At 47.1% G+C, this 18,300-nt stretch overlaps 1 protein-coding gene across 1 annotated transcript; it reads right to left on the bottom strand.

Moving 5' to 3' along the window:
- Positions 1-2,865: 2,865 nt before the first annotated feature.
- On the bottom strand, positions 2,866-14,270 carry CLEC4F (C-type lectin domain family 4 member F; the record flags this gene model as incomplete). Its single annotated transcript, XM_084234842.1, has 6 exons — positions 14,207-14,270; positions 13,348-13,464; positions 8,213-8,992; positions 4,781-4,932; positions 3,768-3,886; positions 2,866-3,004 (listed from the first exon to the last, which is right to left on the bottom strand). The coding sequence occupies exons 1-6, from the start codon at positions 14,265-14,267 to the stop codon at positions 2,866-2,868; spliced, it is 1,368 nt and encodes a 455-aa protein (XP_084090968.1). The 5' UTR covers positions 14,268-14,270.
- Between the last annotated feature and the right edge of the window lie 4,030 nt (positions 14,271-18,300).

Raw genomic sequence — 18,300 nt, 5'->3', positions numbered from 1 at the left:
AGAGTGGGGAACAGAACAGGCAGATCTACTGAAATATGCTGCTGAGGGTAGTGGCGGGCAAGACAGGAGAGGTCTGCTGCGCCACATGGGTAACTCGCTGGCCGGCCAGGGATCAAATTCGTGTGCAGAGGCTATGGATAGCTTCACAGTGCTGTGCTTAACCCCTTGTGCCACCAGGAAGGTCCTGCTACCCATTTTTTAATTGAGTTGCTTTTATGATCGTTTAGTTGGACTAGTTCTTTGTATACCTTGGCTATTAACTCTTTGTTGGGTATGTGATGTGTAACTATCTTCTCCCATTCATTAGGATGTCTTTTTTCATCTGCTAATATTTTCTTTCACTGTGTAAACACATGTTAGTTTGAGGTAGTTCTAATTGTTTATTTTTGCTTTCATTTCCCTTGCAAGGGGTCAAGTCCCCAAAGACATCTCTATTATTGACGTCACATATCATGTCACCAATGCTTTCTTCTATGTATTTTATTGCAGCAGGTCTTATAGCTAAGCTTTTCATCTATTTTCAATTTGTTTCATAAGCAGAGGTAGATAGTAATCCAGTTCCATCCTTTGACATGGGGTCTCCAGCTTTCCACGTATCATTTGTTTTTTTTGTTTGTTTTTTTTTTTTTTAAAGATTTATTTATTTATTTATACAAGCACTGGGTACAGTCAGAAGCGCAGGAGGGTAAGAGAATTCACCAGAGCCAGAGCCAGAGCCAGAGCCGGGAGCAGAGCAGGCAGAAGGACCGAAGTACACTGCTGAGGGGAGCAGCGGGCGGCAGGAGAGGTCTGCACACCATGTGGGACCCTCCTCCAGTGGCCGGGGAGCAGCCGGGGATCGAACCGGCGCTGCAGAGGCTGCGGGCAGCTTCGCAACCCAGTGCTCAACCGCTGCGCCACCGGGGAGGCCCTCCACGTATCATTTGTTAAAGAGACTCACATTCCTCCACGTATGGTCACGGCTCTTTCGTCATCAAATAAATATTCATATGTGCAGAGATTTATTTCTGGGCTTTGGATTTTGTTCCACTGAGCCAGTACCATTTTATTCCAGGACCATTTTTACTTACTGTTATCTTTCCATGTAAGTTAAAATTAGGAAAATGATACCTCCATATTACTTGTTTTTTTCCCAGACTTGCTTTAGTTACTCAGAGTATTTTATGGCACTATATAAACTTTAATATTTTGGGTTTTGGTTTTTTTTTCCTATAAGATTTGTTTACTTATGCATACAAGAGCTGGGGTACAGGCCAGAGATGTGGGGGGTGAGAGGATCCACCAGAGACAGAGTGGGGAACAGAACAGGCAGACTGACTGAAATACACTGCTGAGGGGAGCAGCAGGCGAGACAGGAGAGGTCTGCTACGCCAAGTGTGTTTCTCCCTGGCCGGCCGGCCGGGGATCAAACTCATGCTGCCGAGGCTGTGGACAGCTTCACAGTGCAGTCCTTAACCCCTTGCGCCACCAGGGAGGCCCAGTATTTTGGGTTTTATTTAGAACATATTATTTAAGAAATTATTCCCAAAATAAATAAATAAATAATATAACTATCTCCTGATGATACAAAGCCAAGAGGCCCTTAACCCTTAAAACTACAGACTAGGGCCTCCCCTGGTGGCGCAGCAGTTGAACGCTGGGCTGTGAGGCTGCCCGCAGCCTCTGCAGCTCCAGTTCGTTCCCCGGCCACCTGCGAGGGTCCCACAAAAAAACAAAACAAAACTACAGACTAAAGTTCTATCAGCCAAAAGTCTAACAATAAAAGAGATTTCCACTCCGGACCAAACCGTTGCTGCAAGCAACTAGAAAGCTGGAGAGAATACATGAAACACTTGTTTTCAGACGCGGGACTCTTGGTGGGGCAAAACTGGTCTGTCCTGCTGCCTCTTTCTGATGAGAGACCTGAGGAGCCCACAAGTCCCGGGGTTCTCTCCTGGAGGATCTTTCCAGTTCACAGTGCAGAAAAAAGTGTCCCACACCAGACATGATTGTCTCACTAAACTGGGGAGAGAAAGATGGAAGTTTGGGGAGACTGAGAATGTAAGAATTTGGGGGCTGAGTGTGAAGGGAAGTTATGCAAAGAAAGCCTCAGAAATCTGCCTGGAACTCCCCGTGCACACAGGATGCACTCCCCAGGGCAGGGTGGAGAGCAGCTCTAGAAATTCTCATTTTAAGCTGAGCTGGCAGAAAGCTAGATCCCTGGCAGGGCAGATGGGGTCACAAAAAGAGGCTGAAGCCAGATACACGATTCTGAATTAACAGGCTGAAGATAAGGGCAGCCTCTGAGAGAAATAAGGCTTTGGAGTGGCTTAAAGGGCTGGAAATTTCTATCTCTAGCCCCATCTGCAACAAGGAAATGAAGGGAGCTCCTGGGATGTCTTTGACTTCCTGGGACTTTGTAAGCCCAGCAAAATCCCCACAGTTTGTGTTAAACATCTGCTGGTTTTCAACAAACTAAACACTCCTAACTGGAAAGTCCTTAAACAAAGATATGCAGGGCAGAGGGGCACTGAGGAAGTAGAAGCAGTAGAGAAGAGAGTGTGGTGGCTGTCACGAACACAAATACAAAGCTGTGGTTCATTCAACGAGTGTTTATTGAGACCCCATATCTGACAGGCCTGTGCTGGTCACTGAAGGGGAAACAGAGGCATGGCAAGGCTCTTGCCTTGAGAAGGCCTTGACAGTGCTGGTTCACATGAGGCAAACACATTTGAAGAGTTTTTAAAAAGGACAGGGCAGGGGATATACAAGGCCAGAAGAAGGGCACCAGAGAACAAGTTGAGTTCAGAGACCTCAAAGGTATCGGGTGGAGAAGGGCCCACAGCTGGCTGAGGGGGTGACCTCTCAGCTCTGGCTTGCCATGTCCTACCCACGGGGCTTCTTGCAGATCCAGTGAAAGAGGGCGTCACAGTCAATGTCGTTCCATTTCTGCTGCATTTGGACACAGTCTTCAGTCCTCCCATGTGCATTTTTCCAGTTGTCTGGCTGACCTTTGCCCCAAAACCTGGAAACAAGAGGGCTTTATTCTACTAGATGAAGTAAGCATCCTTTCCTCTGCTGTGGCATAAAGAGCTGAAGTGACATGGATCCCTAGTCCCCTGCAGGTCACCAGATGGGGCAGAGCTAGGGCCAGGGGTATCCAGAAATGCCTATAGAGAAAAGGCAGTGCTGTGTGACCCTGTGTGAGGAGCTGGCTCTCCCACACACTCACGGGAGACGTCCAGGCCGTTCCCTTGTTGGTTCTGGGGCAAGAAACCCCCACCCCTGCAGGACCTGGGGCCCCTTCCTGCACCTTCCATGGCTTGTAAAAGATCCTGAGGATGGCTCTTTGAGGTTGTCCTTAGTTACTAGGCATCAGGGATAGGAAGGACATCTGAAGCTACAAGATCCCACCCTAGAATTCACCTTCAGATGCCTTCTGACAGGGCAGTAACCCTTGGGACATGGATAAGTAGGTATAAGATGGCCAAAACAAAAACAAAAACAAAAACCAGCAACAACGAAAGACCCAAGAACACCCATTTGTAGGTTGCTTGCCAGTCCCAGGACCTGTCTGTTCTCACTCCCTGCCCTGGGGGTGAAGGAGAGGTGAGAGGGAAGGAGAATCAGAATTATGCCCAAGTACAGACACACACACACACACACACACACACCACTAACACTTCCTGGGCAAGGATAGACACACAGGATAAGGACATACAAGAGTATCTAGCCAGGTCTGCCCAAGACAGTGCCTGGGACAGTCACCAGACAGTGACTGGACTCACGCTCTACTCTGAGCATTATTGAATGGTGTCCCATCTGCCCAGCGCCAGGAGCCCTCCGTCCCGCTGTCGGTGAGACCAATCCAGTGGTAAGAGGTTTTTGTGAACTTTTCCAGAAATGCCTATAGAGAAAAGGCAGTGCTATGTGACCCTGTGTAAGGAGCTGGCTCCCCAACACACCCACTGGAGATGTCCAGGCCGTTCCCTTGCTGGTCCTGGGCCAAGAAGCCCCCGCTCCTGCAGGACCTGGGTCCCCTTCCTGCTCCTTCCATGGCTTGTGAAGGATCTAGAGCACAAGTCAGGGCCCCTCAAGGGAAGTCCAGCTTTCCCCTTGTTGACTTCACGAGGAGTGTGATTTTACTAAGATGGAGCAGAACAATTTATTAAGATGTGCCTTACAAAATATCATGTCCTTAGCGGATGCTTGAGGACAGGCCAAGGAGAATTATAAGGGTAAGGCAGTTCTGCGAGTGGGACTGGACCAACCCTACTATGGTCCTTCATCGGTAATCCCAGTAAATTCTGCTAGGGCAGAATGACCCACTGGGGATTGTGGTGCCTTTGGCGGTCCCCAAACTAATGTGTGTGTCTGGCCTTCCCAAGAAGCCTGCGTCTCCTGCTCATGGGCGCTGCATAGCACTGGATGAACTGACATTAAAATCAAGATCGACAGCTGGAGAGGAAGTGTGAGAGGAAAACGAGGGGCTGGGGAGGGCAGCATGTGCTCAGCAAGCTAAGGGCAGTCCCCTGGTACCACCTCCCTTTGCCCTTCCTACTGCTGACATCTGTGGGCCTCTGGATGTCTGCCACATTTATTGAGGACATTGGGATTTTCTGTCAGTGCCTCTACTTCCAGCATAAGATGCTCATTAGAACTCAATAAATATTTGCTCCCTGACTGACAGAGGAGGCATGGAGTTCTCTGCCACTCCCTTTGGGAGAAGAGAAGGTTCATGCACCACAGTCCCGTGTTTCACACCAACCTCTTTGGTACCACCCAACCCCATAGCACTGACCTGTTCCTCCACAGAAGTCACCGAAGTCAGGTGGGCTCCCTTGGACACACAGAACTGTTCAGCCTCCTGCCAAGACTTCTTGATATGAGAAAAATAATACATGTTCCCATCATAGATATTCCAGCCTTGCAGGATCAGCTCAAGAAGTTGACCTGGAGCAAGGGACGGGGAGGAGAGAGAACCAGGGTGCTGTGTGGGACCCAGAGCTGGCCTTCTTGACCTCCCCAGAGAGTGGCCACTGAGGGTCACAGGCCTTGTGCTACTTGATGCCCAGTAGAAGCACAGAGATTTCTTTTAAAATTGTCTGATAGCAAGTCTGAGTCCCAGACCAAGAGAGAAAATAAGAGAAAGAAGAGTCTGGAGGTCCATCCCAGACAGCAGTATTTTTAATGCTCCTGAGTGATTCCAATGTGCCCCTAAGATGGGGAAACAATGGAGGGATTAGGACAGTAGGGGAACCCACAAGAAGTGCTAAGAAGGGAGACTTCAGTCTCTGACAACAGGACAACAGAGGCGGGCAGTGGGATGCCGCAAGCAGGTGCACGGAGTCCCCTTTTTGTCAACCCCTTCTCTTCAGCAGCTTCTTCTAATGGTGCCCCCCTCTCCAAGTTCCCTGTGTCCTCTCTCACCCTTAAAAAGTGACCTCCTACTCTACCAAGAAAGATGCCACTAAACATCATCTCCTTCAGTTCCATGTTCCCACATCTGCAGCCCTAGGGGAGACCCCTACTTCCAGCTCCTCCTCTCCCAGCCTCAGAGGGTCCAGTAAGTCCCAACCCTTCCAGGCCGACCCCTCATTCTGTTCTCTACTCTCTCTGACCCTCTCCTTCGACCTCCTTCCTCTCTCCTCGCACCTCTCTCGCCCTTAGATGAAACCTACTCTTAATCTAGAAAAATCCTCTCAAGAGAGTTGACCAAAATGTTAGCAATGAGCTCATACAGAAAACACAGACCGCTTCATGAGATACAGGGGTGACGTCCTCATCTTTCCCTTTTACAGTATTCGCCATGTTGTCTTTAATGAATATGTAGGTCTTATACTATAAATATCAGTGATACACATTGCCTTCTAATCGCTCCTTCTACCCTGCCTCCCCGGCACCTCAGTCTCTTCTCTCTCCTCCCCTGTCAGGCAACCTTCACGACTGACTCGAGACCAGACCTCTCACTCACACCCCACTGACCCTGGTCTGGCTTCCACACCACACACAACTGGCCCCTGGAATTTTATTCCACTGACTTACTAATTACCATTTTATTGCAATTGGCCATTTTAACTGGTCTCTCCTAGACCTTTGCCAGAACTAACCACTCCCCTCTCTCCCTCGATTTCCCCAACTGCTCATCTCCTTCTTCTCCTCCCGCCTCCAAGAATGTTCTCCAGTTTCCTTCAAAATCTCTTTTTGCTGGGCCCTACTTGGTGGCGCAAGCACCTATGAAGCTATTCTCAGCCTCTGCAGCATGAGTTCAATCCCCGGCCAGGGAGCTACTCACATGACACAGCAGACCTCTCCTGACTCTCCTGCTGCTCCCCAGCAGTGTATTTCAGTCAATCTGCCTGTTCTGTTCCCCACCGTTTCTGGTGAATCCTCTTACCCCCGCACCTCTGGCCAGTACCCCAGTGCTTGTATGCATAAATAAATAAATCTTTTTAAAAAAATTTTCTTCTTGGGGCCTCCCTGGTGGCGCAAGGAATTAAGACGCAACCTATGAAGCTGTCCACAGCCTCTGCAGCTCAAGTTCGATCCCCGGCCAAGGAACCACCCACATGGTGCAGCAGACCTCTCCTGGCTCACTTGCTGCTCCCCTCAGCAGTGTACTTTGCCTGTTCTGCTCCCCACAGTGTAATCTGCCTGTTCTGCTCCCCACTCTTTCTCTGGTGAATCCTATCACCCTCCCCACACCTCTGGCCTGTACCCCAGTTCTTGTATGCATAGATAGATAAATCTTTGGGGGAAAAAAATCTCTTCTTGCCCTTCTTACCAGAAGGTTAACTTCTGGTTCCCACCCCCAGCCTTCTTCTCAGTATGAGTTTTATCTCGAGTAAACTTCCCACCCTGCTTCCATTGCCACAACCAGAACCAGCACCCACATCTATGTCTGCATAGCAGGGCCCAGTCCCACATGCCAGAAGACGTGCAACATGTCCACTTAAATGTCCCCAAGCCACCTCAGACTCTGCACCTCCACATCCTGTCTTTCTCCCTTGCTCAGCCACAGGGGGCCACCTGGTCAGTTCCTTGAAGGGAGAAACTGATCTCGGGGGTCTGCCAAGTCCAGCCTGTGTCTCTTAACTAAGAGACAGTGCTGCCTGTCTCTCTAGTAGAGACTTCGAACTATCATCCTCAGCCCATTTGTGGGGTGCGTCAAGGGTTTGCTGTTGTCATCGTTAAAGAATAGATTATATCAGAGTGAACACCCGCAGGAAGAATTTTCCTTTTTAATGTGTGTGTGTGTCACATGATATTCTGTGCTGGATTGCAATGAAAAATGGATTTCATTTACTGTGCTTACATTCAAAATAGTTTGAAAGCTACTGCCCTGGGCCCTTCCTACTGTCCTTTCAGCCTATTCCTCATCAATCTCCCCTCTGGGCCATCGTCCAGTCAGACAGAACTTCTGGAGTTCCCAGAACCTCATGGGCTCACATGCCCAGGCCTGGGAACCTGGTACCCTTTTACATGATTTGCTTGACAAACGTCCATTCGAACTTCAGGACTCAGATCAAGGAACAGTTTCTCAACAAAGCATGTTTTGATCCTTTCGCCACCCTCCTAAACTTTCTGCCCCTTCCTCATCAAAGATCCCGACTTTCCTTCTTTTGGTTTCTTTCACCCCCAGCAACTAGGTCAGTTCCTAAGGCAGCACCTGTTAGGCCTTTCATGCCGGGTTGCTGTACCAGCCTATGGGTTTCAAAGGTAAATATCACATCTTGTTTATCTTTATGCCCTTGACACAGAATTAGGCCTCAATAAAATTTTGTTAGGAGAATACATAAATACTGAGTACTTTGTCAAAATGCATTATGTGTTAACTCTTTGATCCTTGTCCCCATGTTGCAGATGAAAAAAGTGAAGCTCAGAGAAGGAGAGCAACCTGATTGAAATCACACATCTGTGCTAACGGGAAGTCAGAAATAAAGCTATCTGGCCCCATTAGCACACACCATTCTTATTACACATCAAACCATACATAGGTTGTTCCCCAACTGTTCATTTGTCACTCTGGCCAGATAATAAGCAACTTCACAGCAGGCACCCCGCGGCCCTGCCCGCCACCACTCCAGAGACACAGGAGCCTCACTGGTAGGATTTGGCCCCTTGCGGTGCCCACCCTCCTTCCCAAAGGGAGACAAAAAGACCTAAGGGATAGGAGACTCTGACTTCCCAAGAGACAGCACCTCCCCAGCCCAAGCCCCTCCCTCTCACTTACTTTGTGTCCTCTGCAGCTGCTCCTGAGAAGCAAAGGAAGCTTGGAGAGTCTCCAGGCGACTCTGCGTCTCCTGGATTTTCCTAGTTAGAGTTTTAGTGCTCTCTAAACTCCCATTTAACCTTCGGATCTCAGCACTGGCCTTCTGCAGATTGCTCTCCAACATCCCTGTTTTGGAATTTAAGGTCTCAGTATTCTTCATTCCTTGTTTTAGGGTCTGTATCTCTCTATTTGCATTTTTCAACTGACCAGATAACACCTGTATCTGGGAATTTGAGGTATTCATGTCTTTCAGCTCTGTTTTCAATGCATGGATCTGAGCATCTACCTGGTCTAGGCGGCTGTTTACTACTTGGGTCTGGCTAGTGGCTAAAGTTTCCAAATCACCTTTTGACAAGTGACTCTTATTACAAGCCCTTTCTAAATGATCTCTTAATAACTGGATCTCAGTGCTGGTGTTTTCAGAACTGCTTCTTAGGAAACTCTGAGTCTGGGAATTTAAAGCATTTGCCTTTTCCACATCTCCCTTTAGTTTCTGGATCTCAATATTGGCCCCTTCCAAGGAACTCCTTAGCATCTGGGTCTGGATTCCCAAGGTACTGGCATCCTTTAGAATGCTTTTTGCCATCTGGACATCAGCACTGGTGTTTTCCAAATGACCACTGAGCATCTGAATATGAGAACTGATATTGTCCACTCTGCCCATCAACATCTGGATCTCCATGCTCCAGGTGCTAGAATTCTCCACATGGCAATTAAACATCTGGATAGTATCTTGCAACTCTGGAGGGAGGAAATGGAGAGGGCAACCAAATTACACAGGGGAGCATTCACTGGATGAGCCATTGAGAGTGTTCTTAAGAGTCCCAGAGGAAATTTCACCAGCACAGCCCTGATTTCTCTGCAAGTAGCTTGCTGGTCACTGCAGCCAGTCAGACCCTGGACAATGGTCACCAGAGAATGTGAGTCAGAAAAAAAATAAAGGAAGGCCTATTTATTTATCCCACATGAACTAAGAGTTCAGAGGATCCAAATACTTGACTACTGTAAACTAGCTACCACCAAGGGTCATGCTGGTACCATCAGGATTAGTTTACCATTGTTTTTTTTTTTTCCTTACTTTTTTAAATTTTTGTATAATACTTGATTTCTCTGTGCATGTGGTCCCTATACATCTCCTGCCAAATCACCCATGAACCTGAACGAACCATCACCATAGTCCTGTGTGCTCTTCCCTATTTTGACCCATGTCCCTCCCCCTCCCCTGCTATATACCTCAGATCTATAGTTTGCCTGTAAGTTTTGTCTCTTTTTTTTTTTTTTGACCCTTTTTCATTTTCACTATATTCCTCCTGTAAGTGAAACCATCTGATATTTTTTTTTTCTTCTGACTTATTTCACTGAGCATAATCCCTTCTAGCTCCATCCAGGTTGTTGGGAAAATGGGCCTCACTGGTGGCACAAGGGGTTAAGCATAGCACTATGGAGCAATCCGCAGCCTCTGCAGCTGGAGTTCAATCCCTGGCCAGCCAGGGAACTACCCACATGGCTCAGCAGACCTCTCCTGTCTTGCCCGCTGCTCCCCTCAGCAGTGTATTTCAGTCAGTCTGCCTGTTCTGTTCCCCACCATCTCTGGTGAATCCTCTCACCCCTGCACCTCTGGCCTTTACCCCAGTTCTTGTATGCATAAAAAAATAAATCTATAAAAAAAACACGTTGCAAATTGCATGACTTTATCTTTTTGATTGATTGTTGAATAGTATTCCATTGTGCATATATACCACATTTTCTTGATCCAGTCACGTGGTTTTGGGCATTTAGGTTGTTTCCATATCTTATAGTTTACCATTGTAATTGAAGTTGAGCATAACTGATTATGTAATTTGCAGCTACTGAAGTTTAATTTCATTGAAATCATCATGATGGGTCATTGTGAGGAAGAAAATAAGTGTGAATAAAACCAAGTGCTTAGTCCTATGCTAAATTTTTACAGCAAGTGTGAAACCCCTTGATTCACCATTACTTCCTAAAACATTGTATGCATCACAAACATAGAAATTTTTTTATTACAAAATCCCTGGGAGTGGGGGGAAGCACAAACAAAACAAAATATGGGGACCCTGGAGGAAGCTCCCTGTTCAATCCACAGGGCTATCACAGACCCTGGAGTTGAAGTGAACATTTAAAGGAGTGGTCCCCCCACATTTACATCAGGTAAGGGTCCCAACAGGAAAGTTTGAGGAAATGAGAGATCTAACTGAAAGGCTTAGTCACTGGGGTCATTCCAAGAAACTGCTGAGCCCTTTAAGTGCATGGTCTTTCCCACCAACCTCACCTACAGTTGCCACTCATTCTGCTAGTGCCCTTAGTTCAGTGCATGAGCTTAGCTCAGTCACTGATGTTTTAAGATCCTGGTTCCAAAAACAGACACATGGACCAATGGAACCAAATAGAAAACCTAGAAATAAACCCACAGATCTATGGTCAACTTATCTTTGACAAAGGAGTGAAGAATATGCAATGGAGCAAAGAAAGTTTGTTCAATAAATGGTGCTGGGAAAACTGGGTTGCTACACGCAAAAGAATGAAGCTTGACCACTACCTAACACCATACACAAAAACCAACTCAAAATGGATTAAAGAACTAGACATAAGACCTGAAACCATAAAATATATAGAAGGAAATATAGGTGAAACACTACATGATATGCACCTCAAAGACATCTTTACAGACGCATCACCCAAAGCAGTGATAGTGAAGGCAAAGATCAACAGCTGGGACTACATCAAATTAAAGAGCTTCTGCACAGCAAAAGAGAAAATAACCAAAACAAAGAGAAACCCCACCAACTGAGAGAAAATTTTTGCACACAACACTAATGATAATGGACTGATGACAAAAATCTACAAAGAGCTGATGAGACTCAACAAAAACAAAGAAAATAATCCAGTCAAAAATTGGGCAGAAGAGCTAAAAAGAAACTTCTCCTAAGAGGAAATACAAATGGCCACCAGGCATATGAAAAAATGTTCAACATCACTTGCAATCAGGGAAATGCAAATCAAAACTACAGTGAGATACCATCTTACAGCAGTGAGAATGGCACATATTAAAAAAACTAGCAACAACGAATGTTGGCGAGGATGTGGAGAGAGAGGAACTCTCCTGCACTGCTGGTGGGAGTGCAAACTTGTCCAACCACTATGGAAAGCCGTGTGGAGATTCCTCAACCTACTAAAGATAGCTTCCATATGATCCAGCAACTCCACTCCTAGTATTTACCCAAAGGACAGAAACATTAATTCCAAAGAGCACCTGCACCCTCATGTTTATAGCAGCAAAATTTACAATAGCTAAACTTTGGAAACAACCCAAATGCCCAAAAATAGATGACTGGATCAAGAAGATGTGGTACATATACACCATGGAATATTACTCGGCATTCAAAAAAGATAAACACATGCAATTTGCAGCAACATGGATGGAGCTGGAAGGGATCATGCTCGGTGAAATAAGCCAGAAAGAAAAAGAAAAATACTGGATGGTCTCACTCATAACAGGAATCTAGAAAACCTAAATATGGACCAGGAAAAAGAATAACTATAAGAAAGGAAAAAATCAAAACCAACAAACAACTATGAACCAGAGACACTCTTTGGGGAGCAGGGGAAAAAGAGGGATTGTGGTCAAAATCGGGGTTGCAATTGTATGTGGAATATACAAATAAAAAAAAAAAATCCTGGTTCCAGTCTCCCCTCAGGAATGGAGAGAAGAGTCCAGGTAGGTAGGGATTCCTTCTGAAGGATTCCTGCCTATTCCTCATGTCCTGCCTTCATGGGTGTGTGAAGCCTCAGCACCTGTACTGAGGTAAGCCCGGGACAGGTACTGGTGGCCATTGAAGGTATGGGAAATCCAGCCAAATATTCTTCCTTATAAAGGTAAACAAATATATCAACATAACAGAATAGAGAATCTAGAAATAGATCCACACATACATGGTCAATTGATTTTTAACAAAGCTACAATGGCAATTCATGGAAAAAGGATAATCTTTTCAACAGGGTGCTGGAACAACTGGATATTCATATGCCCAAAAAAAAAAAAGTGAATTTTAATCCATACCTTTCACCATTAAACAAAAATTAACTGAAAATAAACCAGAGGTCTAAAGCTAAAGACCAAAAACTATAAAATTTCTAGAAGGGAACATAGGACATTTTGTGATGAGGCATGGACAAAGTTTTCTCAGATCCAGGACCTAAAGCTTGATCCATGAAAGAAAAAAATTCAATAAATTAGATCTTATCAAAATTTAAATCTTGTTAAGAGGATAAAAGGACCAGCCACAGACCAAGAGGAAATATTTACAAATCACATTCTAGAAGCAGCCAAATAATCTAGATGCAGACAGTGGGTCAACAGTTGTTCCGGGATGAGAGGAGGAGGAGAGGGAGAAATTACCAAGGGCACAAGGAAACGCTGGGGTAGGATGATGACTGTGGGCTTTATCTTGATTGCAGTGATGATTTCAGGAGTATATTCATATGTTAAAATGTATCACATGATACAATTTAAATAAGTGAACTTCATTGTGTGTCAATTATATTCTACAAGGCTGCTTTTCAAAATATATTCTGCCTTTCTGTGAGGAGAGTAGAACCCAGGCAGGGTCCTAGGGCCTCCTAGAACCTGGACTTAAAATACCCAGCTCCCTCCCACTCCCACTCTCCACTGTGGCTACTCACTGCAGGGGTCCGCAGGGAACAGCCCCGAGGCGTTGGCTCCTATAAACTTTTGGAAGGAGGCATCTTCCAGTGCAGGTCTTGGGTTCTGTAAAACTGACACCCCATTCCAGGATCAGCTGTGAGTCCAGGAGAAGACTGCCCCACTCCCCGTTAGGGTTCCAGAAAGAGGGAAATGGCACCAAGGACCCCTCAGATTTTTCCTCATGGCCTTGACTCTTGGGAGTCTCCCCTGGGACAGTGCTCTCTGTAGGATCCCAGGAAAGCTCTGGTTTGGGCCTGGGGTCGAAGGAACATAGACCTTTTCAGGGACAGAATGTGTGTATCTGAGTCCCTTTGGAACCTTCATGCAGGAAGAAGGGGGGACAGGGGTCTCGGATCACCTAGAAACTTACCTACAGCAAAGAGAACCACAAGACAGAAGGCGAGCGTCCCAGTCATAAGTGCCAGGGCAGCCAGAACAAGCCTTGGCATCTTGGGGGTTGAGGGGGGCTTGGCCTCCGAGTCCATCCCTGCAGGCGAGAAGCCAGTGTCCAGGAGGGTGCTCTGTGCAGCTGGACGCCTCAGTCTCTCAGGCTGTCTCCTAGCCTGTCTGATTTGCATCCCTAGCCTGGGGTACAAATACCTGCCACACTTAGCATGAGAAGGGAAATGAAGCACTTTGATATGCTCACCAAAGCTAATTTGGGGTCTGGAATCGACACAAAGGCTATGTAAGAGAAGATCACCCCTCAGATCTGGAGGAGGTGCATGGAATACAAAACCTGTTGGGAAGAGAGGGGCAACACATTTGTGGTTTAAGGAAAAGGAAAAAGGACAAAGAGAGAGACAGAGTGAACTGGGGGCCCCAGAGCAAGAGTCATGGCTCTTTTAGGCAGCTGCCTTCCCTACACACTGAGTCAGGTCAGTCCCAAGTCTCTCTCTGCTGGGGTGAGGAAAAAGGGGGCTGTGTGTGAGGGCCTAGAGCTGTGGTTCAGGATGAAGTGTGTGCAGAGGAATCCACTCAAAATTGGAGACACCAGCCCTGACGTCTGAGTCCTCACAGGGTCCAGGAGGGGATTTTGAACCAGGCACCTCTGAATCCAAAGTTCATCCTCTTTCTCTTGCCAGGTTGCCATCCCCATGATAAAAGGTCTGGGGAGATTTTGTATGGCGAACAGGGGACTTGGTGATGAACTTGAGCCTTAGCCTGCCAAGGAGGGGAAAATGGCAAGAGATGGGGGACAAAAAGAGCTGGGGTCCAAGTTTTCTCACCTTGGGGATGCAGGGAGACCATCTGGTTGTCTCTGCAGAAGTGGGCCTTGTCACTATTCATCTCAGCTTCCTTGGTCCACTAATGTTGCCCCTTGCCACGTCGTCCAGTGGTAGGAAGTGAAGTGACAAACCCGACTTATATGCTCCGCAGTAGTTCCTGACTTCCCAAGCTCTACCTCCCTCCCCTGCTGACTCTACAGAAGCACCCCAATGGGCCCCTCCCCTCGGTACTTCCAGGCACCAGTCTGCTGGGCTCTATCCTCTCAGACTCTATCCCGTCCCTCTTTCCTCTTTCCACCAGCACCTGCCCCTTGTCTTGCCCATGGGCCCACCATCCCAATCTCCACACACCAGCATAGCCCCCAAACACCAGCTTCCTCCTCAAAGTCCCAAACACATTTTCCCCTGGTCACTAGGTGGAGTCAAGTGTTCTTTCTCAGTTTAGCAGGAAAAAAATTTTTTGTGACCATAGCTGACTCTGATTCTTAGCCCCAGAACATCTGAAACAAAAAGAAGCAGGTAAGGGTGAGAGGGGAAACGGGGTTGGCATCACTGGTATATGCAGGGCACAGGAAGGCCTGGGGTAACTCACTGCCCACTTGGGGGTCTCCCAACTGTCATAATTGGAAAAGGTCTGTGATAGAATAAAAAAAATCTAGTTGTTCTTTGTCCCAATTCTTAGAGTTCCTAAAACCCTTGGAATTTCCTGGGTGATAGGAGTGGCTTTGGTTATTCATCATGAGCCCCTTTTGAGTTTATGCTAATGAGGGGCAGAGAGTGGACCCCTAGTGGCTTCAGGAAGAGGGCTGGACCCAGAGAGACCAAATGTCCACTCCAATCCCTCTGGAAAGAGAAGGGGGCCTGGAGATTGGATTCTAAAAGATTTCAAGAAGCTTTCTGGTTGAGAAATGCATCCATAGGCCCGCAGTTGTACCCCAACTTCACAGATGCTCTTGTGCTCCCTTCTTGATCTCTGTGTACCTCTCCATCTGGCTATTCATTTATATCCTTTCCCAGAAACTGTAATGGTGAGCACAGTGCCTTCCCGAGTTCTGTGAGTGAACCTACTATCAAACAGGAGGGGGGTCATGGGAAACCCCAAACTTGCAGGTGATTGGGCACAAGTGTAGGTTGTCTGGAGGTTCCACTTGCAGCTGGTGAGTGAGGTGGGCATGGCCTTGTGAGACTGAGCCTATAACCTGTGGTGCTGTGCTAACTCTGGGAGTTAATGTCAGAATTGAATTAAATTGTAATGTCAGAGAATTGGTTCATAACTTGGTGCCAGAAGTGGTGTCAGAAAACACCAAATAGGACCCAACTTGACCCAAATTCTCACCTCTCACTTATTGCATCCATGCTCCTCTGAGTTGATTAGGTTTGGAACTAAAGCAAAGAAGCTGACAGATAAGCCAGGGATGATGTTCTGCTTCTTAGTGAGACTTGTAATGTGCAGGAAGAGCAAGCCCTCATTCTTGCTGCTCATGAGCCAGGACTTCAGACTGGAAAGTGAGGGATTCCAGGCGACAGTGTCATGAGGTCCCCATCCCATGCAGGAATAACCTTACCTCAAACCGATTGTGTTATCACCAAAATGGATCACATTTTCTTTAAATCTGAAAATCAAATTACATATTTGTCTCTAGATCACCAGCAACCCATTCACAAGATGTCAGTTACAACCTGGTGGATGCCTTCTTCCATCCACGTGGTGTTGCTTTTTCCTATCTTCACTCAGTTCCTATATACTGTTCCTAAGGTTTTTCCCCAAATACTGGAGTCAGCCTCCCTTGGGCCCCAGGGCATTACACAAGAAGACTGTGCCCCAACTCCACTGGAGAAGCCAGACTGGAAGCATCTCCACGGCAGGGCCAGGACCCATCCATGGACGGCCACTATTAACGCAGCCAACAACTAGCCTGGCGCATGGCAGGCCTACAGAGTGAGGAAGAGTGGTCACCTGTACCAGTTCTTGATAACTGTGCACTTGTGCATGTGCATGTGTGTGGTGCAAACCCACCATCCATTGGCCTTTTACCTCCCGTCTGTCGAAAGCTGACTGAGAGAAAAGACACCGAAGGAATGTGAAGGTCGCTGTTTCTGGAGTGGTCAACAGCTCTGCCTGAGCCCCCAGCAGAACCTGCAAGCCCCTTCCCCTCCGTGTGGGAGAGGAGTGCCTGGAGGTATCTCCCCAGAGGCTCATAAGAAGTGCAGGGGTGGTGACAGAAAAGAGAGGCCTTGGATTTTATTTCCCACACCCAGGAAGGGCAGGCAGCCCACTCAGGGCCTGTTTCCACCTAATGTCTGGGAAGTTGAACTTCTCAAAAGCAGAACTTTGGAGACTCCTTGACCAGCAGGAAGAGTGGGGTCCCGGCCAGAAGAGGGGCATATTCCTCCAGCCTGGCAGGCTCAGAGTTATGATTGGCCCCTCTTCCTGGTACCCACTGCCCTCTCCTTCTGGGGCTCCCTTTTCTTCTTTAGCCCCTAAGAACACCATTTCCCCCCAAGGAAAAAAGACACCAGGAGGTTGCTACACCTTTGCCAAAAGTTTTTATATATATGTGGTCAGAAAGAAAAATCAAATGGACACTTTATACATTTCTTCAAGAGCCACTCATTGGCTGGAAACTCTCACTGCAGGTTCTTCTTGCCCTGCTGCAGGGTAGGGGCTGTGCCCCTAGAGAGCCTTGAAATTAGCTACTGCAGACCCCTAAGTGCAGACACCCCAGAAGTGTGTTGTCATTCATATCATCTTCTCACAACACAGCATCGTCATCAATTGTCTTCCAGGGAGTGGCTCGATCCAACAATTTTGATGGAAAGGAGAGACCCACAGCCTACAAGCAGGGGCCCCGAGCATCTGAGAGCGAACAGTCTCTCTCAGGCCTCTCACCTGGGATTTGTCTTGATGACCAGTCCTCCCCTCATGCTCTGTCTGCCTGGTAGGGGTGAGGATGAACCCATACCCAATCCCCAACCCTAGGATTGAACTTGTGGCTTGAACATAACCCATCCCCCAAACACCATTCTGTTTTAGGAACAAGCATGTGACCCAATGCCGGCTTTTTCCTGGGACTGTTGGAAAAAGGAAGCTCTTTCCTCTAAAGTTGCAGAGCTGTGAGTTTGAGGGCTTGGAGCTACCCAGATCACCACTGGGAAGAGTCCACCTAACAGTAATGCCAAACCAGAGGCCTGCAGTGCCAGGGCTGGAGAGAGGCAGCTTTGGTGCCTGATGCAGGATTTGTACTCAGACATACAAAGTATTCTGGCTTCACACGTACACCAAATCCAACAATACCAATAACAATCCTTCACATCACAAATTTTAATACAAGCCACCATGCACTCAGCTTTAGCTCAATTAGTCTTCTGACTGTTTTCTCTGCTTCTTGTCTTATTCCCCTCAAAACCCATCATACTGCACACATAATGACATTTTCAAAAAACAATTAGGTAGACACACATGCATTACCTAGCTTTTCTAGCTGAAAAGAACCAATAACATCCCAATAGCTGCAGTCACATTTGGTCCCCAGATCCTGATTTCTAATACAATTCACCAACAGAGGAAACCAGGGCTCTTTGAAGAAATAGGTAACTCTAGGGTTGGGGCAGGAAATATATAAAGTGAACCTGGGGCATTTTGTAGTGCCAGAAAGTAAGCAGATGCTCAACAAACAAAGGACACAAGAGTCAATCAACTGAAAGAGTTCCCAATGGCCAGAGCTGGAACAACATACGCAAGAAAATAAAGCAACACTGGGTCATGACCCAAAGTATAAAACCCATGAATCCATTAGTGTGGGCTGTACACTTGGCTGCTCTGCTCTGAATAGTCATGTCCCTCCCCCTCCCCAATTTATGCGTTGAAATTCCAAGCCCTAAGGTGATGGTGCTAGGGGGCCTATCTTTGGGAAGTGATTAGGTCATGAAGGGGGACCTCATGGGATTAGTGCACTTATCAAAGAGACCCTGGACAGCTCACTTGCCCCTTCTGCATGTGAAGATGTAACAAGGACTATGACACCTATAAATGGGTCCTTCCCCCACTACGCTAACACCCTTATCTTGGACTTCAAGCTTCCATAACTCTGAGA

Source organism: Talpa europaea (assembly GCF_964194135.1).
Source record: "Talpa europaea genome assembly, chromosome: 6".
NCBI classification, from domain to species: domain Eukaryota; kingdom Metazoa; phylum Chordata; class Mammalia; order Eulipotyphla; family Talpidae; genus Talpa; species Talpa europaea.
Note: the sequence above shows the minus strand (reverse complement) of the source record. Positions and strands in the feature narration are given on the sequence as shown.